The sequence below is a fragment of the Hippocampus bargibanti genome, linkage group LG13 (genome assembly GCF_051943395.1).
Source record: "Hippocampus bargibanti isolate YZ-2025 linkage group LG13, ASM5194339v1, whole genome shotgun sequence".
NCBI classification, from domain to species: domain Eukaryota; kingdom Metazoa; phylum Chordata; class Actinopteri; order Syngnathiformes; family Syngnathidae; genus Hippocampus; species Hippocampus bargibanti.
Window position 1 is genome coordinate 15,519,113 of NC_142746.1, and position 21,093 is coordinate 15,540,205.

The 21,093-nt window shown below is 41.4% G+C and overlaps 1 protein-coding gene across 3 annotated transcripts in view; it reads right to left on the bottom strand.

Annotated features, from left to right (window-relative positions):
• Window positions 1-21,093, bottom strand: part of macrod2 (mono-ADP ribosylhydrolase 2) — a 315,136-nt gene that overhangs the window by 118,595 nt on the left and 175,448 nt on the right. For all 3 annotated transcript variants that reach the window (XM_089012537.1, XM_089012536.1, XM_089012535.1), the window contains one exon: window positions 5,300-5,421. In XM_089012537.1, the coding sequence (XP_088868663.1) occupies window positions 5,300-5,421 (122 nt within the window). The remainder of the gene's footprint in view (window positions 1-5,299; window positions 5,422-21,093) is intronic.

A 21,093-nucleotide genomic window follows, 5' to 3' on the forward strand; every position in this document is an offset into this window, starting at 1 on the left:
GAGGACCTTCCCTCCCTCATGGTCTGACTTAACACACAAGTGCATTTTTAGAATTTACCTACAGAAGCAAATAGACACACACACACGCACACGCACACACAAAGCAAGTGAGTTGCGTTGCTTCCCTCCGAGCATGGTAATGTAACTCATCAAAACAGTAAACTTTTCTTTGCTTGCTGGGATTTTCTATCCTCGGCTGGTGGTGTAAAGCATACTCTATACTATTTGGATCACTCACCTCAATCAGACCTCGTTGCCAAGAAAACTCAACTCATCACATTTTTAGTTTTCCAAGGCCCTTGTGGCCTTACTATGTACAAGTACTCCAACAACAGCATGGAATAAGTTGGAACTGGTGATCTGCTCTAGGGCTGCACAATACTGTATTTTGAAAAAAAGATTGTGATTCAGAGCATTGAATTGGTTCAAGGGTGTCTTTGGCCAGTTCCTATCGGGGAGAACAGAACTCCGGCACATCCCAAAAGTGACACAAAACAACATCAGTAAATAAAGAGAGAGCTATGGTTGAAGAGGTCACAAGGTAGTGGAAGGAACGCCGTTAGGCCAAAACTCTTTCAATCGCTAGGCAGGGGAAGTGGACCAACTGGAACAGCCTGCAGAAGAAAAAAGCTCAGCTGTCATGACATCTGGCAGATGAAGGGAGAACGGGTGAATTTCTTTATCAGTCACATACAACCTGCTACCTTTCCCTGAAAGCCCCCAATGAAAATATGTGGTCCAGCGCACATCCTGCGAGTTCCTCGCGGCATCACAGAGAACTATGAGAGTTGGGATTAGTTGGGATGGGCCACCACATATCTCAGCATGAAGGTCCTTCCTACATTTTATACCAGCAGGCCCACATCAAGAGAAAAAAAATGCTCGCTGCTGTCGATTGGACTCCGAACAATTCAGTGGAAAAACTATAACATTTTCCCCAACAAATCGTGGCGACCACTTGGATGGCAGTTTTGTTCCTGTAGTCTCCAAAAGATGACTTGTGGTGGAGATGACAGATCCACGAGCAGATGGTGTACAAGTGGCCAGAAGACAAACAAATATTTGCACTTGGCAGCTGAAGCATCCAGATGCTTCAAGATTGAGGTTGAATGCAGGGTGTTTGTTACAGCATCATACTGTTAAGGAAAATAGGGGTGATGAGCCACCCTCTCCAGCAGGATATGAAGACACTGTAAAGTGCTGCTGAAAAAAGAAGCAACTGCGACTGGATCAAACACAACCACAACGACGGGACACCGGGATGAAGACAGATGGCATGCGGGCAGGCACACACCTGGCTCAGGGAGAAGGGCAGCCACGTCATCCAAAGTCTCAAGGGGACAAGGAGAGTATGGCATTGAGGGTGTGTACCTGAGCCTGCAGTTATACCTCTGAGCCATTTTGAGACATTGTGGGCTTCAATGAAGGAAAGAAGACAAGACAACAGCAATCTTCAATTTACTTCGGACACTGAAGAACTTCGAAAAAGTTTAGAATGTATTTCCCCATATTGTATGCCTCAATCTGGATTTTACATCAGCTTCCTTTGAATCTCAAACAATGTTGAGTGACAAACAATGAGCAGCTGAGGGGGCTGTTTGACAACATGCCACAATCCAGCCTTACTTACAGGCTCTGCACAGCCCCCTCCTAAGTCCATCATGCAGTATTGACGAGCTAAGTCCACTACACTGACAATCCAGGCTGCAAGATGTGGTCAGTCAGAGCCCAGGGAGCTGTGACAGCCTGCCTGATGCTCTTTCGGCCACAGCAAAGGAGAAAAGCACTGAACTGAAGCATAACAGTTCTCTTAAAGCAAAGAAGAAATACCCATAAAGCATCAGTAACTCCCACACAGACGCACACACACTCACACAATACCTCAAGGTCGAAGCAGTTTCGTTCCCACAGGATTTATATACACATGGACATAAATAACAAAAATCCACAATTGCTTTCCAGCATGCAATAAAGCCAAACACTTTGGGGGACATGCTAGCCAGCCACCAACACAACCCACAACTATGACATTCATCCAGGAACAGACAGTCATCGAAGGCGTTAAAGCCTGCACGATTCTAGATAGCCTTGAACTTGATCGTTGTAATGCAAAGTAAGCTATTTTCCTCTTTGGATTGTTCTCATGTTGAAACAGATGATCGGTCCTGTATCACATTGACATTGTACAAAAAAAAAAAAAAAACAGGTAAGAGTTCTGAATACAAAAACTGCAAACCTCCATTAAATGTTTTGAAAGTTTCAGGTCAGAAATCAACGGATCTGTCGTTTGTAGTGCCGGCCGCAATACCTCTGAGAATGTACCTGGTGAGAGTTACCTGTTTTTCTTTTTTTCCCAACCAACGCTATAAGTGCAACATTACTTTGGAGACAGGTACAACTCTCCGAACTAATTTCTGTCTTTGAGGGATTTTAGCAATTGTTCAGTCATACACATTGAGCTGCCCTGAGGTAAGGGAAATCCTTTTTTTCAGCTGTGTAATTCACTGGAATTTACTTCTCTGTCCAGACACGCTACAGTCAGGAGTAGATTTGGATATGGACAACTGCAGCGCCCATACTCGTTTCATGGCCTGGAGGATAGCTTTGAGCTTGAAGAAAAAGGGATTAAGGACTAGTAGTTTTAATCCTCCACGCTGAAGTTTATTTTGTGTTAAGCCTTGTTTTGACTCATATTCCTTTGTACTGTCTTGGAATCCCCATCAAACAGTCAGGCTGTCGAGGTTCCCAAAATGTAGCCACCCCCCCCCCCAAACCATTCTCCATTTAGTGAAACAACCAAGACAGCAATGACTTCTCACCCCTACCCAGAAACTGTTGGACATTAAAATTAAATATATCGAGATTATATGTTCTGTTCTGGGTTAAGTGTAAAATGGGCTATGCCGGACATGCTGTTTATGTACCTCTTGCATCTCAAGGCAGTCCAAATCAGCAAAACATACATAAGCACAAACCGAGGCATGCTATCTTCTTATTTCTTTGTGGCAAAATGTATACTGCTGCATCAGTGACCTTGCGGCTTGATGGAAAGCATAGCGGCTAACAATGTAATGACGAGGCTCACGTGCAAGGCCAGTCAATCACAGAGCGCCACAGTTTTCACTCAATCCAAAACAGCTGTATAAATACATTAAAGAGAATCCAGACAGCTCTGAGCAAAAACAGATCCTGTGTTTCTTACAAATATTGCCAATATTGTAAAAATAAATTAAGAAATACAACTATTCGAGTCAAACTTGAGAAATTAAAGCAATGATTGATGTAGGGTGTGGTGCTGCTTCCGGGTGTCGAGGTTTTACATTAGTTGCACATATATAAAGATGGGATTAGTGTTTCAAGAGTAATAAATGTGTGTAATGCTAAATTTACTCATCAAATATTATGACTTGCCATTTGAAGAGACAGTCGGCTCAGTATCTAACATCTATTTTTAAACACAGTCAATCATGTGGTGTGCATGTAATGTGCTATTGACAGCAACTTGCTTTTCCTTGCCCAGTGATGTCATGGTCAATTTAAATATAATTAGAAAAAGTTAATTCACAATTGAGTGGTTGAAGCAGAAATAGTTTTTAATAGTGATACACTTCAATTAAAAAGAGAGCATGGAATAAATCTGGGTGTAAAATTATAAAACAGTCAAAAGAATCAGCTATTTTTTTAAATTAAGGCTGAAATGTTAAGATGTGTGAAAAAAAATTGAAATGAAGGATGATTAATAAAATATGTCTTTCAAAAATACAAGTCCAACAACAACTACAACAAAATAACCCAATTGCAATGGGAGCCCATAGTTCACAGGCTTTTCAGTTATGGAGGCCACATTGTGCTCCACTTGGGGATAGTCCTTCATTATTTTGACATGCTAGACAATCACACCTGCGTACAGGTTGGATAAAATGAGCAATAAAAGAATGATCCAAATGTACGGGTCTTTTTTCTCTTTATAAATACCAGATACCACAGATAACACCACACCATTGAATTAATTTAAGCTGGGACTTGTTTTGCCCAGGACGAAAAAAACGTGTGACCTGCTTGACACTTGAGACTTCCTTTCGTGTCTGACACATGGCCAATCATGTGTGCCTGCAGTTTGTTAAAGGTGTAACATCTCCATAGACACAGTGATATCCGCCACGTATCACTCCGAAATACATGTCAATGGACATGCCCAACGGATTGGCTCACTTCTATATTGGAATCGGCCACAGCATAAGCAGCAGCGCCATTCTGACATATTGTGTGAATACGAAGAAATATCAGCAGTTGATACAATATCAAAACTGCTTATAACCTTGTCTCTAGCTTTTATGATCCAGTTAATTGCTACCTGGAGTGAATATCATGGACACAATGATTCATCATCAGTGCAGGAATTTTGTCACAATCACCTTTAATGAAACTGGCACAAATCAGTGTCTCCCGTCTATGTTGGCAAGTACTTCTATTGATTAGATTCTGATGAGGTTGTGAGGGCCGTAGGCTGACACTAAAAATGAGATTTGTGGCTACAATAAGAAAGAGACTTACATGAGAAAAGATGTAAAAATGGGTGAGTCTTGAAACAATAAGACACAGTAAGCTGTGGAGTGTGTTGCCATTCTGTCATCGAAAGCTGGCATGCTTCAGCAACCTTACAAATAGTTGAATGAGAAAGTATGAATACTACTGTATTTATCTTTTAATACCTCAACATTGTCTCTTTTTGTCACATCATCCCACTGCTTGTCTATATACATGGAGAAAGATGTCAAATGAACAGGCTTCAAGCTATAAAAAAATCACATTGGAAACAAATCACATTGGAAATCAGAAAACTTAAAAAAAAGACATTTTAGCGAAAATACATTTTGCCCCATACACATTTGTCATTCAAGCCAACTTATTTCACCCCATGCTATTCTTGAAACACGATAGCAGCTTTAAAATGCTGACAAAATAGACAGCCCAGGCGGGAGGTGAATATGTGACCTTGTTGGCCATCGTAATGGGCGGTGGGGGGTGGTTTTATCTATATTTTAGTCATATATTTTAGTCACAACAATATACAGCCTACATTTCATTTTGTTGAATTATATATTGCGTTTGTTTAGAAAAAATAATTATGTCTGTTTTAGAAGTGTTGCTGAAACCTCAAAATGGTTTTATTTTATATCTAAAATTTGATGAAATAATAATAGTAATAATCATCATCATCAAAAATATCATGGCCCTGTTTAGGGCCTGTTTAGTCAAAGTCAAGAATTCTATTAAAAAAATATGTGTGAGCACTCACCACAGTGCTCAAGCCATACTCCTTCACCAGCCTGAGGGAATTCTGGTAGCAGGAAGTGAGGTCATTGGTCTCGGTAGGGCCCACATGACCTCTGGCCACCGGACCCACGGTGTGGATCACAACTGTTGGAAAGGGACAACACACAAAGCTTATTTGAAACATCAGACACCTCTAGCAAGGTTACATGGTTGGCAGTGCTTCTAAAGCAGCAAAAAGAGTATTACTAAGTGACTATAAAATCTCTCAGCGGGCTGCCAAATAGTCGAGTATATGCCAAGAAACAGCAACCTGGTATAGACATTCATAATAGATGTAAAAACACATACACAAACAATTATTTCTCATAAACGACTTGAATGAAATTAAAATGCGAATTTATACCAGACATTCAGAATAGCCAAATTTTACCCTGCACTCTTTTGTGTCGTAAGTTTTGTTTGTACTTGGTCGATAAAATGCATTTGGGATATGGTCGAGATAGAACAAATGTGCACAACAGCTTTATCCAAAGGCTACAAAAGATCACACGGTATAAGAGGATTGCAACTCTAACTTGGGCCAAGAGCAATCTCTGCTCAATTCTGCCTGACGGCAGGGGAATAGCAAAATTATTAGTTAGAAATGGCGTGCAGTCTAAAAAAACACACTAAAAATAAATAAATCAAAGTTTTGATGAATTACAACAACCTCATACACAACTGGCCATTTACAGTAAAATCTTTGCTTAAACCGACAGAATGATGAAATGATGTGACAAGTTAAAATTATGCATTATTGAACTTTTTTTATTAAACTTTTCATGCAAATTCAATATTTTAGTTAGAATAGGATATGTGGTATTTCTTTTTTTCAACAAGATTCATGAAGTTCTTAACTCAACAAACAGCAACAATCCTTGTGACATGGACGCGGTAAAAAAACAACGAGACAAGCAGTGTCGGGAATTCTTAGGTTAACTAGATCATTCCCAGTCATATTTTCAGCTCGCTCATAATGGTCCAACAGAATGTCTACTCTGAGGATTCAACTTTCCAAAGTTCCGAGGCCACAAACAAAATTCTGACGACGTAAACAGATGTGTTAAAAATGCTTTTATCCTGGTAAGCTATAGGTTATGCAACAAAATGAAATCAGTACAAAAAGTTCAGAACATCCCTCATCTGTGGTATTTGTTTTTCTTACATTGCATCAGGCAGGTATTGAGACAAAGAAATGAGTACCGTTACATTTTCTGTAACAATTATTTTTGCATACATGAATAGACAAACGCAGGTGAAATACAAAATGTGACGATATGAGGAAAACAAATTGGATACATCATATATTTTGCAAGCTTAGCTCGGTTAATTAATGTAAAATGTTAGTAAACGTCAAATTTCCTAGCATGAGTATACATGGAAGCCAATAGGGAAAAAAAGCATATGGCTGTTGTTCCTCTCATGTTTCAGGCATAACCACAACAAGAGAAACAAATAGAGCTACAATGTCCCCAGCGGCGAGCGATCTTAAGTAAATCTGGATTGTTGGTGATGGATTGGAAATTGAAATGACCCCTAAACACACCAAACTGCCTTGTGTGATCATCTTAGACATTCTCACTAAAATATTCCTCGGCTTCCTACCGAGGAAACATGCACACTTCAAAGACACCACTTTCTTAGAAGGAAAAAAAAACATTATATATCCAGGCTTCAGTTGGAACAGAAGTGCTGAGCTATTTTTGAGTAGGCTTGGCACTTCACGGCGTAATCAATCTTTCATTTTTCACTTGGCTATTATGAGTTTGAGGCTACTGCGTTGCTTCATCCATAAGACTTTTTTTTCTCGGACATGTACTATAGTGTGACAACACCTGAACATTCCTTCTTGCCAACAATGCTTGGGGTGCAGTAAGGAGCACTCAATCATCATTACATTTTAAATAGTATATATAGTATATTTTAAGTAGTATAGTAAATCTGAATGACAGTTTCTATTTATTTTCATTTGAACATTTTCACTAAAATAAATGATTGGTCATTCATGCAGAGATGCTGTTGCGGCAGGGTTGGCCGCAGACCAGAAGGGGTGGCCATAAGTAGTCACCGACATGTTTTGTTTTATAGAGCTTTACATCGGCAACACCTTGTGTGATACAACCAGTGGTGGGACGTCAGCGCCTGCGTGGCCTTCTCTGCTGGCCTAAAGCTATCTGCATAACAGACTAATGGGAATTATCTTTTGTCCATGAATTCTTATTAAATAATTCCAAATTGTCTTTCAGCTTCCTTTCATTGCTTTTCCGCTGTTGTGCTGCTTCCAGACGTGTATGTTCATACTTAAACTTGTAAGAAACAAGTTTAACTGTTTAAAACTGTGAAGAAAATGCATAATGTCTCCTTTCAGAACAAGAAGGTACCTCAGAAAATTATCAGACTTTATACACCTGGAGGAAGCAAAATTGTGTCTGCAACCATCACCGAAGCAAATAAAGTAAAAGAAAACCAAGCATTATTTTATACATACTTTATCACTTTGCAGCACATGGTGAATAAATCCATTGCTCAATGACCCGCAATGCATAGATAACAATTTTATTCTGTAATTTCATCACAAGCTGATGTAGCACATTTCACATTCCGAAAGGTTCAGGTGGATTTTCTGAAAGTGAGTCAAACCGCAAAAATCCTGCAAATACAAGCAGATGAATATTATCTTGTTTACAAAGACGCCCATGGCTGTAATCAAGGTAAACTGTTATTATTTCTGATGTGTAGATAGTGATGACCTCGCCTCATGCGAAACATCATGTGTCATCAATTTGATGACCATGTACATTTCTTAGCACTGTGAAAAATTAACTGAAAGCCCTCAAGCTTTGAACAAAATATATATAACTTTTAAAAAATACATCCACCCGGGTAAAATATCAGAATGTGTGTGTGTGTGTGTGGTTTTGAAAAAGAAACATAAATGTGTCATACCATGTTGAGTGAAATGGTTGTTCAGTCTGCTGAGCAAATGTGTTCTACATACTTGGCAATAAAGATGATTCTTAAATACCCTTCTCTGATATAGAAAACAATACTTGAAGGCTTTTTTTAAGTATAATTTCCTCATATAAATTTTACAAAGTCAATATAAACAATTGCCATTTCACTTGAAGCTCTACAAAACTCTCACACACACAAAATGAAATCCCCACACATTTCTCAGAGTGATGCTTCATGCTGCACTTTGGTGTGATTACGAACCTAGACCCTCTTGGCATGTAGACAGCAGTTTGAATGTTTTTCAATGAGGATTACTAAATGAGGTGTGGACACCCACTCGGACATGGAACTTGTGTTGTCATGGTGACAGTGAGTGCAAAGTGATCCTTTAACACTTGCCGGAGCTCCAGTCAGAAAGGCGAGCTTTTTGGAAACCTCAAATCATCTACCACATGCCGAGCAGAAATCGTTGCTCATACATTTATAGTCTCTTCTCTTTTTTAAAAAAATTGAAAGGGGGTGCTTGATTCATACACTTTAAGTGTGGATTTCCAATCTGAAATGGTTCACATTTTAACAAGTGAAGGGGTAAAGACCACGTGGAACCTGTCACATTTAAACAAGTGAAACACAAGTCCGGTCGGCGATTTGGTTGACCACAAAAAAAAATAAAAAATAAGCAACCACACATATTGACACAGGGAAACCTGACATTTGCATGAAGTGACAGTTTGCATATATCTACACTGTCAATCATGACTCCTCAAAGCAAAGTAAGACTTGACTTCCACTGATAAAGGCCCACATATCCATGTTAAGTATCCACATGGTAAAATACCATCTATTAAGCCTTCAAATGCCAAGGTGTGAACACTTATTTGAAAATATATCTCTCCAACCCAAGGCTAGCATTTTATCTGCAATAGTTTGGCTTCAAGTGGTTCTGTTTGTTTCATCACGTTATTTTGGGTAAAACAGACAACCTTGTTCGTTTCATCGTTTCATTTAAATGACATTTTAAGATCAAGATATTAAGGCAGAGCTTTGATGACTGTAAAACATCAAATAAAAACACAACACACAAACACAGGGTAATCTTATCATTACACTCTGATGTTGTTTCTGGTCTGAAATTTCTGTGTTTTAATTATTGAGAAGACAGCACCAAAACAGTTAGGCGTAATAATCATAATTTTGTATGGAAGCGCGTCCTACATAAAACTTTCAAATGTCAGGTTCTCTCTCACCCGTCTTTGTGTTACATGCTCATTCGGATAAATTAATCATAATTGCAAAGCAACATTCAAGTCTGTGTTTGTGTTTTAGTGGACCAGTATTTACACTTTAAAGCATAAGCTTAAGGAAATCAAAAGAAAAACATATCCTGTTGCTTTTTATTGAATCCATTTCAGAGGCTCATTCAAATTGCAAAAACAAATGACTGACATATATATTTACGACAGAAAAAAATATCTAAATTCACATTGTAGTTAAACATTTAAAACAACCAAACATGGTAAGATGTACTGGATGAGCGGAAAAAGCCACTAATATTGTCATGATCTGGTTGACGACCAACGGGGGGCGCTGTCGCCCCCGCCTACACCTCACAGGTGCTGGTCGTCCCGATCAGATTGGCGACCAGCGGGTAGCGACGTCAGCCCTGCCTGCAGCCTCGCAGGTGCTGGTCATTATAATCAATGGCACTTAAAAGGACACCGGGCACGATCATCCGGTGCCGATTCATTGTTTGTTTGCTGCTTGGTTGCAGCATGCATTGTGTACGTGTTTGTTTAACCTTGGCGGACTTTTACACTTGGTTTTCTGTTGCTACTTTGTATTTTTTCCATTCAGATCATTTTGATGTTTTACATTTTGTTCCTGCTGACTTTATTTTAATACAATTTGTCAAACAACCTCCTGCTCCCTCCTGCCTGCTTTTTGGGATCCGAACCCGCCATCACCACCTCGCAAAACCGTGACAGAATGAATCGGCCAACCATCGGATCCCGCAGGTACATCGGACCCGTCTCATTTCCACCCTGTGCCTGGCAATGCTACGTCCACGTTAGCGAAAGCCTCGTCGCGTTTGAATCGCGTCACTCGACGAGCCGCAACGTCCACGTAAACGTCCGGCCGAGACCTCCTTCCAGGTGGCCGTCCAGGGTGACCCTGGGTGACTGGCATTGCACGCCCACGTCCAGCCACGCTGTCGTCGTACATGACGAATTGAGTCTCATCCACGACGAGCCGTGCAACGTCCGAGTCAATGTCAGTCCGAGACCCCACTCACCGCTGGATCCCGGAGCGGCTCTGGACTGGTCTCGTTCCCCCGGAGCCGGGCAGTTCACGCCCACGTCGGCGTCCGGCCGAGACCTGGTCCCATACGGCCGTACGGGGTGCCATTCTGCGCCTGGCAGTTCGACGTCCACGCAGAGCCATGCGCCGTCGCGTGAACGTGCGAGAGGGATCGCACTCACGCCCACGACGATCCGTGCCGCGTCTTCGTCCACCCCAGGCCGAGTCCCGTTCCCATCAGGCCGCCGCCCGTCGTATGCTGGAGAGGCAGCGGTTGCCCTCTCCACCGACCGTTCCCTGGCGAGTGGACCTTTTTGGGAGACTGTTGGGACTTCTGGAAGCAGCCCCTTGAAGGGGGGGTACTGTCATGATCTGGTTGACGACCAACGGGGGGCGCTGTCGCCCCCGCCTACACCTCACAGGTGCTGGTCGTCCCGATCAGATTGGCGACCAGCGGGTAGCGACGTCAGCCCTGCCTGCAGCCTCGCAGGTGCTGGTCATTATAATCAATGGCACTTAAAAGGACACCGGGCACGATCATCCGGTGCCGATTCATTGTTTGTTTGCTGCTTGGTTGCAGCATGCATTGTGTACGTGTTTGTTTAACCTTGGCGGACTTTTACACTTGGTTTTCTGTTGCTACTTTGTATTTTTTCCATTCAGATCATTTTGATGTTTTACATTTTGTTCCTGCTGACATTTATTTTAATACAATTTGTCAAACAATATCTAAATTCACATTGTAGTTAAACATTTAAAACAACAAACATGGTAAGATGTACTGGATGAGCGGAAAAAGCCACTAATATTTGGCACAGTTATATTTCATTCAGTCATATTTCACACAATACTTGACTTTTTACCTCTAATTAAGGCCACGGTCAAAATTGTTCAGCCTTTTTTGAAAGAAGTCTTTTTGGAATAGATACGCCATTTTTGAAATAATTGTCTCTTTGAAAACAGATGAATGCAGTGACGTGCGGTGAGGTTCATGGCTGGTGAGGCACTGACATCATCACAGTCAGATTTACAAACATGAAATCCACAGAGTTGTTTAGTCACCATTTGATTGGCAACAGTTAACGTGTTTTGTTTAAAATGTCAGCATTCTTTTATACTGTATACAAATTGTAGCATAGAAAAAAAAAAAGAATTAAAAAAAAGTTATTATCGTGTTACCTTTACTTAAAAATGAAGTCCAAGTCTCTCTGTCTCAATGGAGATCACTGCCGGTAAAGAAAGTCGTCCTTGATCAGTCCTGTTCCGCCTGTATGTTTTCAGTCTTTTGTGCTGAGAATGACCACTCCACTGATGCTGTAGTAGTGGAACAGTGAGCACAAGCTGGAGCAACTTTGTTGCTTCAGGAATAGTTTCAATAAGATCCTTCTTGGCCAAAAAGCTGAGAAGCTGTCCAGGAGATTTACATTCAACCCTCACCGTTTGTGAGCTATACAGTCCGGTGTTGGTCTTCCTTTAATTATTATCTCCTGCTTTGATTGAAAGTACAGTTTAGAAAATTCTGTCAATTTAGATATGTAATCCACCGTTCTGAAAATAAGGCCAAGCAACATGAAAAAATGACTGGATGGTTGCACTTAACTTGCTAACTGTTTACTGTAGCTTGCTGTCACTAATTCTATTATTCTGCAGCCGAGGAATTGCAAGAAGAATCGCTAATCACCAGCACCTCCTGTCATGAGGCAGGATAACTGTGTGCCTCACATATGCACACAGTTTTGATAAAAATAAAATAAACACTGTAGTACAGTGATTGTAATGTACAGTGACTGTACATTATATACACCAGCTAAACTGTAGAAATTTAGTTCATACACTAAAAGCTTTTGAACACTTTAATAGCAATATGCAGGGGGACAGCAATGCAGAGCAAGCCAGCACAGTTAGCATCGTGATTGCGTAATCCATGGTGAGGCTCAGCCGGCTGCTGCCTCACCACTCGTCTCCACTTAGTATTGAACGGTAAATGTGAAAATTCAGCGATTTAAAAAAAAATAAATAAAAAAATGGTGAAGTTAAATGGAAAAGAACGTTAAGGTACAAATCACTAAATAAATATAACTGTTTAATTTATTTTGTCATTTGATATTTCCATGATGCACAGCATCACCTGCCTCCCCTGACTGCACGTCACTGGATGAATGTGTGCAAGGCTTTGATCAGGTCATTTTCACAATGGAAATTTAAAATATTTTTCCTTCTGAGCTACAAGAGGCGGGGGAGGAAAAAAATATAGTCCTCAATGTAGACATTCAAGTTGCTCTCTGGCACAGAGTTCAAAGAACTAGACAACCACAGTCTGCTTAACACACACGTAATTTTGGACAATGCTGATTCAGAACACAACTAATACAAAATATCAATAATACAACTCAAACAACTAAAGTTCCCAAGTAATCAAGTTGCAAAAGTTCCACTGGAGCTGTAGTTCAGTTTGTGATTTTTTTTTTTTTTCTTTAGCTGGAATTTTGCTTCGTGAACAGTGGAACAAACATAATGAACAAAAGGAATCAAGAAAGTTGATGTGAAATGACTCAGTCTTTTCTCGGCACATCGCAAACACATTTTTGTCTAGTTCTTCTGAAAATAGCAAAACCTTTGAAATGAAACGCAATCAGCTCACAATGATAAAAGGATAAAGCAGGTCATCATGCCGAGACTATACAGACACAGCGCTGACAGAAACCTCTCTGATTTTTTTCTACAGCACCTGGAGGCACTCTGCTGAAGAGAGTATGATCTCCCCAAAATGACAGCAGGACTATAGAGGTCCCATTTTTCCCAGAGACCTCCGTCAGCAGAGACGGTGCATGGCCCTATTACATCTCCATTCGTGGGAGTGACTAGGGCAGCCTCTTGTCTCTGTGTATTTCAGTGAGCTCGGCGAAAGGAGCTGTAACAAGAACCCATCCAGCTCGTGTCATCTCACAGGACTGCAATCGCCCTAGCTGTCCTCTTGCCTGAATTCACACAAAGGATGATTTGCAGCACCGCTTTTGAAACTTTTTCATACCAAGTACTGCCTCAAAATGACTACACCAGAATGAGTTTCCTGAAAATGCAGTCATGTAGGAGACCAACGTGTTCACAGGAAGAAAAAAAGTGCAAAAAAAGCTAAAGGTAGAAAATAGATGAATTGCTCCCATAATTTTGGGAAAAGCCAGCAACTGCATAAAAGCCATCTCTTGTTCTATTGATCTCATCCCAAATGTGTAACAGTTGCATGCATGTCTTTTGTAACATTACATTTAAGACTTTGGAGAACACACATCAAAGTATGTACTGTTTTGAATGTATCCCTCTCCGACTGTATTCGGGCCATCTTCTGATTTTGGCAACTGCAGCGGGAGGCTTTCCTGAATAAAAGCCATCTGTGTCAATCAACGCTTGTAGGCAGTAATGACAGCAGCCTCAAATTGTGGTCCATCCTCCTTTGGCTTCTCTCGAAGCACCACTCAGGTGTGAAGCGCTATTTTGAGCACCGTCTGAATGGCAGCGCTGATGTGTGCTTTGTTTTCCACTTGCTGGCTGTCATTTTATTTCATATGCAGATCCACATTTACTTTGAAGCAGCTTTATCTGGCTACTATTGATATCATATGCTTCGTTCCTTTGATGGATGTTTCAAGAGCTGAATTGAAGTGATGCTAGGTATTTTTAAGGCTTGGACTAAAGACCGTAATGTAAGTGAAAGTGACGTTTGTCATGCAGTGAAATATCTGAGGTCAAGTCAGCCGTTGATCTGTGATTGATTCAATTTTCCCAATTTGAAATAAAATCAAAATGGTTTGTTCTGAATTCCAACTGTTGGTGTCCTATGAAACAGAGAATAAATGTAAATATTGTAATATCAACTGTCCTGGACACAAACACATCATTGTTATTGATATTGATACAAAAACATAAAAATGAAGGCCGGTTGGCCCCCCTGAATAATACTTTTTTTGTTTTTGTCACAAAAAAAAAAAATCGAAACAACTGCAACAATTTTAATTTGATCAAAAATAAAAATAAAAACTAAACATGTAGTTCTGCTACAGAGTCATTGAACACCAACTTTTCATGACATGTTTCAGAAATATTTTTTTGGCCTGAAATATGGTTGTGCACTCAAGGTTCTGGTGAAATTTGACAAAGTCCACGGAAATTAAGGACCACTTCATGTTCTGTAAGCTGTTGATATAGGTCTGTGCTTCTGACAGTGTTTGGGCCAGGAGAAAAGACCGTTAAAGCCCTAATTGCATGTCACTGGTTTCGAAAAAAGAGGATTTAGCAACTCATTTACGATGTTCTTCACGCTTTGTCTTTTCTTTTTCCGTCCATCCATCTTCTGCCGCTTCTCCGGGGTCAGGTCACGGGGGCAGCAGCTTCATTAGGGAAGCCCAGACTTCCCTCTCCCCAGCCACTTCTTCTAGCTCATCCTGGCGGATCCCGAGGCGTTCCCAGGCCAACTGGGAGACACAGTCTCTCCATCGTGTCCTGGGTCGTCCCCGGGGTCTCCTGCCAGTGGGGCACGCTCGGAACACCTCACCAGGGAGGCGTCCAGGGGGCATCCTAATCAGATGCCCAAGCCACCTCATCTGGCTGCTCTCTATGTGAAGGAGAAGCGGCTCGACTCTGAGCCCCTCCCGGATGACCAAGTGTCTCACCGTATCTCTAAGGGAGAGCCCGGACACCCTACGGAGAAAGCTCATTTCGGCCGCTTGTACCCGGGATCTTGTTCTTTCGGTCACAACCCATAGCTCGTGACCATAGATGAGGGTTGGGATGTAGATTGACCGGTAAATTGAGAGCTTTGCTTTTTTTGCTCAGCTCCTTCTTCACCATAACAGATCGGTACAAAGTCCGCATCACAGCAGACGCCGCACCGATCCGCCTGTTGAACTCTCGCTCTCTCACACCCTAATTCGTGAACAAGACTCCTAGATATTTAAACTCCTCCACCTGAGGCAAGATCTTCTCCCTGACCCGGAGAGGCCATTCCACCCTTTTCCGACTGAGAACCATTGTTTCAGATTTGGAGGTGCTGAGTCACATCCCAATCGCTTCACATTCGGCTGCAAAACGCTCGAGAGAGAGTTGGAGAGCTCCGCTTGAAGGCCCCAACAGTACCACATCATCTGCCAAAATCAGATATGCTAGACTGAGGCCACCAAAATGGAAACCTTCAACGCTTCGGCTGCGCCTAGAAATTCTGTCCATAAAGGCTATGAACAGAATCGGTGACAAAGGGCAGCCTTGGCAGAGCCCAACCCTCACTGGAAACGATTCCGAATTACATCCGGCAATGCGAACCAGACTCTGACATCGGTCGTATAGGGACCGAACGCCCCGTATAAGGCGATCCTGTACCCCATACTCCTGAAGCACCCTCCACAGAACTCCACGAGGGACACGGTCAAACGCTTTCTCCAAGTCCACAAAGACTGGTTAGGCGAATTGCCATGCACCCCCGAGGACCCTGCTAAGGGTGTAGAGAAGGTCCACTGTTCCGCGGCCAGGACGAAATCCACACTGCTCCTCCTCAATCTGAGACTCGACTTCCCGACAGACCCGCCCCTCTAGAACCCCTGAATAGACCTTTCCAGGGAGGCTGAGGAGTGTGATCCCTCTGTAGTTGGAACACACCCTCCGGTCCCCCTTTTTAAAAAAGGGGACCACCACCCCGGTCTGCCAATCCAGAGGCACTCTCCCCGATGACCACGCAATGTTTCGAAGCCGAATGAGAACATTCTTGAGGTGAATCATGGACTGCATATTCACAGGCTCAAGGATAAATGCATTCTCTTGACTGGGTTGAAACTGATGGCTTCATTTCACCTTGTGCTCCTTGAAGGTAAAACAGTCCGCCTTAATCCCGCCATGCAACAGTAAAATCCCACTGTAATTGCACTTGATCTCCAGTTAAAAAAATAGGACCAACTTTGAGATCTTGCCTAGTATACAACGATTCAATGGTAAAGTACTTGTGCCACATACATTGAGCGTAGTACCCCAAATTATCTCATTAAATCTGCATTTGTGTGAGGGTAAGATCAATGTGCATGCAACATGTGGCAATGATTAGCAATATATATCAAAGGACAAGAGGCTGTTGTCCGAAATCGTTTACTGACATCAATTAAAGTGGCTGGGGGAGGGAGGAGGGACAGGCTCCCGTCTATCATGTTGCTACTCAAGGGCCAGAAGTGCTCAGTGTGCGTGTGGGCATATGTGTAGGCCTGTGTAACCCTGCATGCAACCCTACTCTTACAGAGGCCCCGTTTTTGTTGATGATACCGAAACATCACCTCGCTACGTGTGTCATCAAACGCTTCCCGTAAGTGCACGGCGCCTTTAAGCGGTATTAATGCAAGTCTGCTGAGAGATATAATGGTACGCTGTTATCTGCCCTTCTTATCTCATGGTGGGTGTAAGAAAGAGGGCTAATAAGTTGCTGCTTTCCTCCACTTATGAACACTCCAGAGAGGGTTTCACTTATGGAGTGTTTGTGTTTGTGGTCAGACATTCAAACCATAACGAGTGATGTTTGGGGCGGAAAAAAATAAAACAAAAAATGAAAATCATCAATTGCACGCTACTTGAAGCAGCATGTGTTTTTCTGGGAGAAGCCAGAAGAGTTCATTCAGAATAGACCACATTTATGTGTTTTTGAGCATTTTTTTATTCATGGTCATGGTAAAGGGATGGCTTGCGTTGAAGCAGGTGTGGATTTCAGAAGAGATTAATAATGGTCCGTTTACTATTGTTGAGGCATTCCTACCTTGTATATTACATTGTTTTGCCAGGTGTCAAGTATGCCCAAACAAAATATATTACAATTGTTGCATCTTTGTAACGTGCATGGTTACAAAGATGCAATTATTCGATTACACAGTGTATAGTTTGAAATTCAGGAATTTGGAGCAACTGGTTTTTGTAAATATTCAGTGTATGATACAGTGGGCAAAAACAACTTGAGGAAATACAGTTCGAAAAGAATTTCATCTTATTGTTGGTTTCAAAACACTGTTGACTTGAGACACTTGATCAAAGACAACATCTTGTTGTGCACAAGCAATCCGAATTCTCATTATTAGTGTAAAGGGCCTCGTGTTACCAGATGGGCAAGTACGAGTCTCGATAAAAATAAGGGAAAAAAAAGAAAAAAACTGGAGGTTGGACTTGGACCAACATTTTGTGCCAATACAGCAAAGAACTCATGACAGCGTGCTTTATAATTGTTTGCAGAAAAAAAATCATGTCAATGCCTGGTGTGTGGTCCTCGTAGGAAACAGAGGCATGCTGCCATCTGGGGGAGAGACTCCCCCTGCTTCCTTCAAGTAAACCTAGATTAGGGATTCTAAAAACTACCTTAGAGACACCTTCAAAACACACAAAGATCTGTGGCTACAGTAAATATGAGCATGGCACAGACTGTAGTTGTCATAAATAAACAGATACCCGACCATTTTCACCTTGCAGTATCGGCAGTGGCAACGAACATGGAAAGTAAGCTCAGTGGACATGAAATGAAATATGAGAGTGTGAACCGAGGGTAAATGCACTCTCTAGTGTGTTCTTAAAGCATCTGTTACGTTGGGGTAGGACATTGCTCAGAGAGGAAAGCGGGAGGGCACAATAACTCTCAGCTGACTTCAAGAGAAACTTCCAGGCCCTGATTCACATTGGTCTCCACAAGACAACACTTCAAAAAAATCTCTTTCAATTAGACAGAAAACCAGAGTGTATCCAAAATCGAAATTGGATTTGCTAAACAGAAGGGATATTAATATTTTAGTGGTATCTCCATTCCTTTGCAGTGCACCCAGGGAAGAAGATTTTTGCCTGGTAATGAGATGTGCCCAGCAAAGACAAGGAAATTGATTCCTCTTAACAGGTGGACAGTATGGAGGGGAACAGCTAAATCAGCAGCACACCTTCATGCAGCAGACAAGACTAACTGCTCTGTGTACCATAATTACCCTAAACCTCCAAAAAGCACTTTTCTGCCCTTGCATGATCTCTGCTCTTGGGTTTATTCCAGAAGCCAGAGAGTGACCTATTAATACACAGCTTTGATCAAATACACGCAAACCTTCCAACAGCTATAAACTGGGAACATTAAATTATTTCACACAAAAAAAAACAGTGACAATGATATTAAGCAGATTCTTTACTTACAGACAGTGTAGGTAGGTAGGTAGGATGAACTTAGTACAACGAGTGACAATGATACTTTACAGATGGCTAGAGAACAGTGAATTGTGACATATATCCTTTCGTACTCCCACTCACTGAAACTGTTTCTTTATGATACAACCGTTTTTCTTTTTTTTCCCTTGACACCGTAGGGAGATCATCCATGTGTAGTTTTGTCAGTCTCTGTAGCTTAGCAACTAAGCATTACAGTGAAAGAGACCAGCGCTTGCAGCGGTTGCTAGGGAACTGCTAAATAGTCATACCACTTGTGAGCGGCGCTCCGATAGATCAGATTCTAATGGTTCTGGTCTGATGGAGTCTCTCTCGCCAAGGAGAGGATGAGGGATCACTAGGCAGCCATCGTGCTCCGTCTCACCAGCTATACTGTATGTCAAGGCCAGCAACTCTCTGGAGTCCCACGTGTCAGCATACATGACAACCAGATGAAACTGTCACGTTTTCTCCTCAACAGGAAACCATTTGCATAAAGGTAGAGACTAAATAATTGAGAGGTGCGCAATAGAGCAGGGTGGCTGCAGTGGGACGAAGGGATGTATGCCTGCCAGCCAAATCCATTAGCCAGACCTTGCTCGGCTGAGGCAGGCAGCTGATGAGAAGGCTCTGTTATCGGACACTAAAGGACGCGAGGGCTGGTCATCACCATGCCAGCCTCCTGCCTACGGCCAGACAGAGAGAAAGAAAAGAGTGGGGAAAGAAAACTAAATGAGATTGACTACAAAGAGAAACTGAGGATAAGACCAAGGAGATAAAAAAAAAAATACTGGGGGGGGGGGGGGGGGGGGGTTCAGAGCTGTATAATAATGGAACGAACATTAAACGTGTGCACATTATCGTTCAATAAAACTAGAATGGAATGTTGAATGAGAGGAAGCCTCATATTTCAATAGATCACAATTTTTGTCTTTTTTGTTTTCTACATGGCATCCTCTTTGGTGTGTTCCTTAACGGACACCATGACACTTGAAAGACTGGGCTTGGTCTCATTCACTTAAATCACTTGACACAATATCTGACAACACATGCTCAACTCATGGGTATTCAATATTTGACGCCGAAGAATCAGATTATTTTCATCTTGTCTAAAATGTTTATTGATTTTAGCCCAGTCTTCAACAAACTCAATTTCCATTGTGTCTTTATTAGTCCTAAAAAAAGTCTTCGATAAGAATGTGTGAAATTCTCAAAAAGAAAACAAATTAAAAAAATACATAAAATAATTTGTCGTTTTTGTTTTTGACTCCAAGATGGCATGCACGAGTGTATTTTGTTTTTGCAGCTATAAAATGTGAATTTCTCCACTGTGAGACAAAAACCTCATCTAATCTAATCTAATCTAATCTAATCTAATGAAAGTTTGTGAATATGGTTCAATAACCCACGTTCAATAGCATAACAAAAAATAAACACGAAAGCAATTAGTAAACACAGCATTTCTTCTCTCGCTAAAAGATCACTTCAGAGAAAATGTGTACACAATGCACTGATGCTTTTTTCTTTTAATCGAAATAAGCATCCATGGGAAATATTACACCGTGAATACTCAAAGATTGATGGCCTTGCCTAATCTGCTTTATCTCACTTTGAGTGCATACTTAACATGCACAGACCCAGCAGGAATTAAGATGATCATAAATTGGGTTCTAATGCTGTTGAGCACGATCAGCGCCACTATACCTGAATTGCACTGCCACTCTCGTCTCGTTTAATTCAACTTGAGAAATGAAGAGAATGACGGTTTGTCGAACTCTAATCCTGCTGAAATTCTAACTAATTACTCAGATGTAATCCCCTCCGTCTACTTCCGTTAGTACAAAACATTTTTTACTCTTTCCAGCAGGAATCAGTCCATATAAATAGCAGAATAAATAGCAGTATACTGAAGACATTGCATCCCAATGAGCTTGTTACTGGGACACTACAAGAAAAGTCTCATTTGCATGTTTTCATGTTTAATTGTAGACAGAAGAGTCATGTCTTGATGTGACCTTGGTGTGAATATGACGTCTGACATTGCCTAAGATCCATAATTATCGCCGTGACCTGGCCAACAATCATCTTTCCTCCAATTACTTGCTACTGTAAACTAATATACTATAAACTAATATCCAGGTTTAAAGTGAATCTTTTGCATTTAGAAGGGAAGACTCATGGCCAAGACGCTCGTAGAATTAGAATTATTTCAAAGTTCTCCAGCTCTTTTTCCAGACCGATTTCCAATTAACACGTTTATAATTAACACAATTGTCAAAGGTGTATTATATATGACTGCTGGAAATTGGATGAAAAGATTGGGATCTTGGTCTA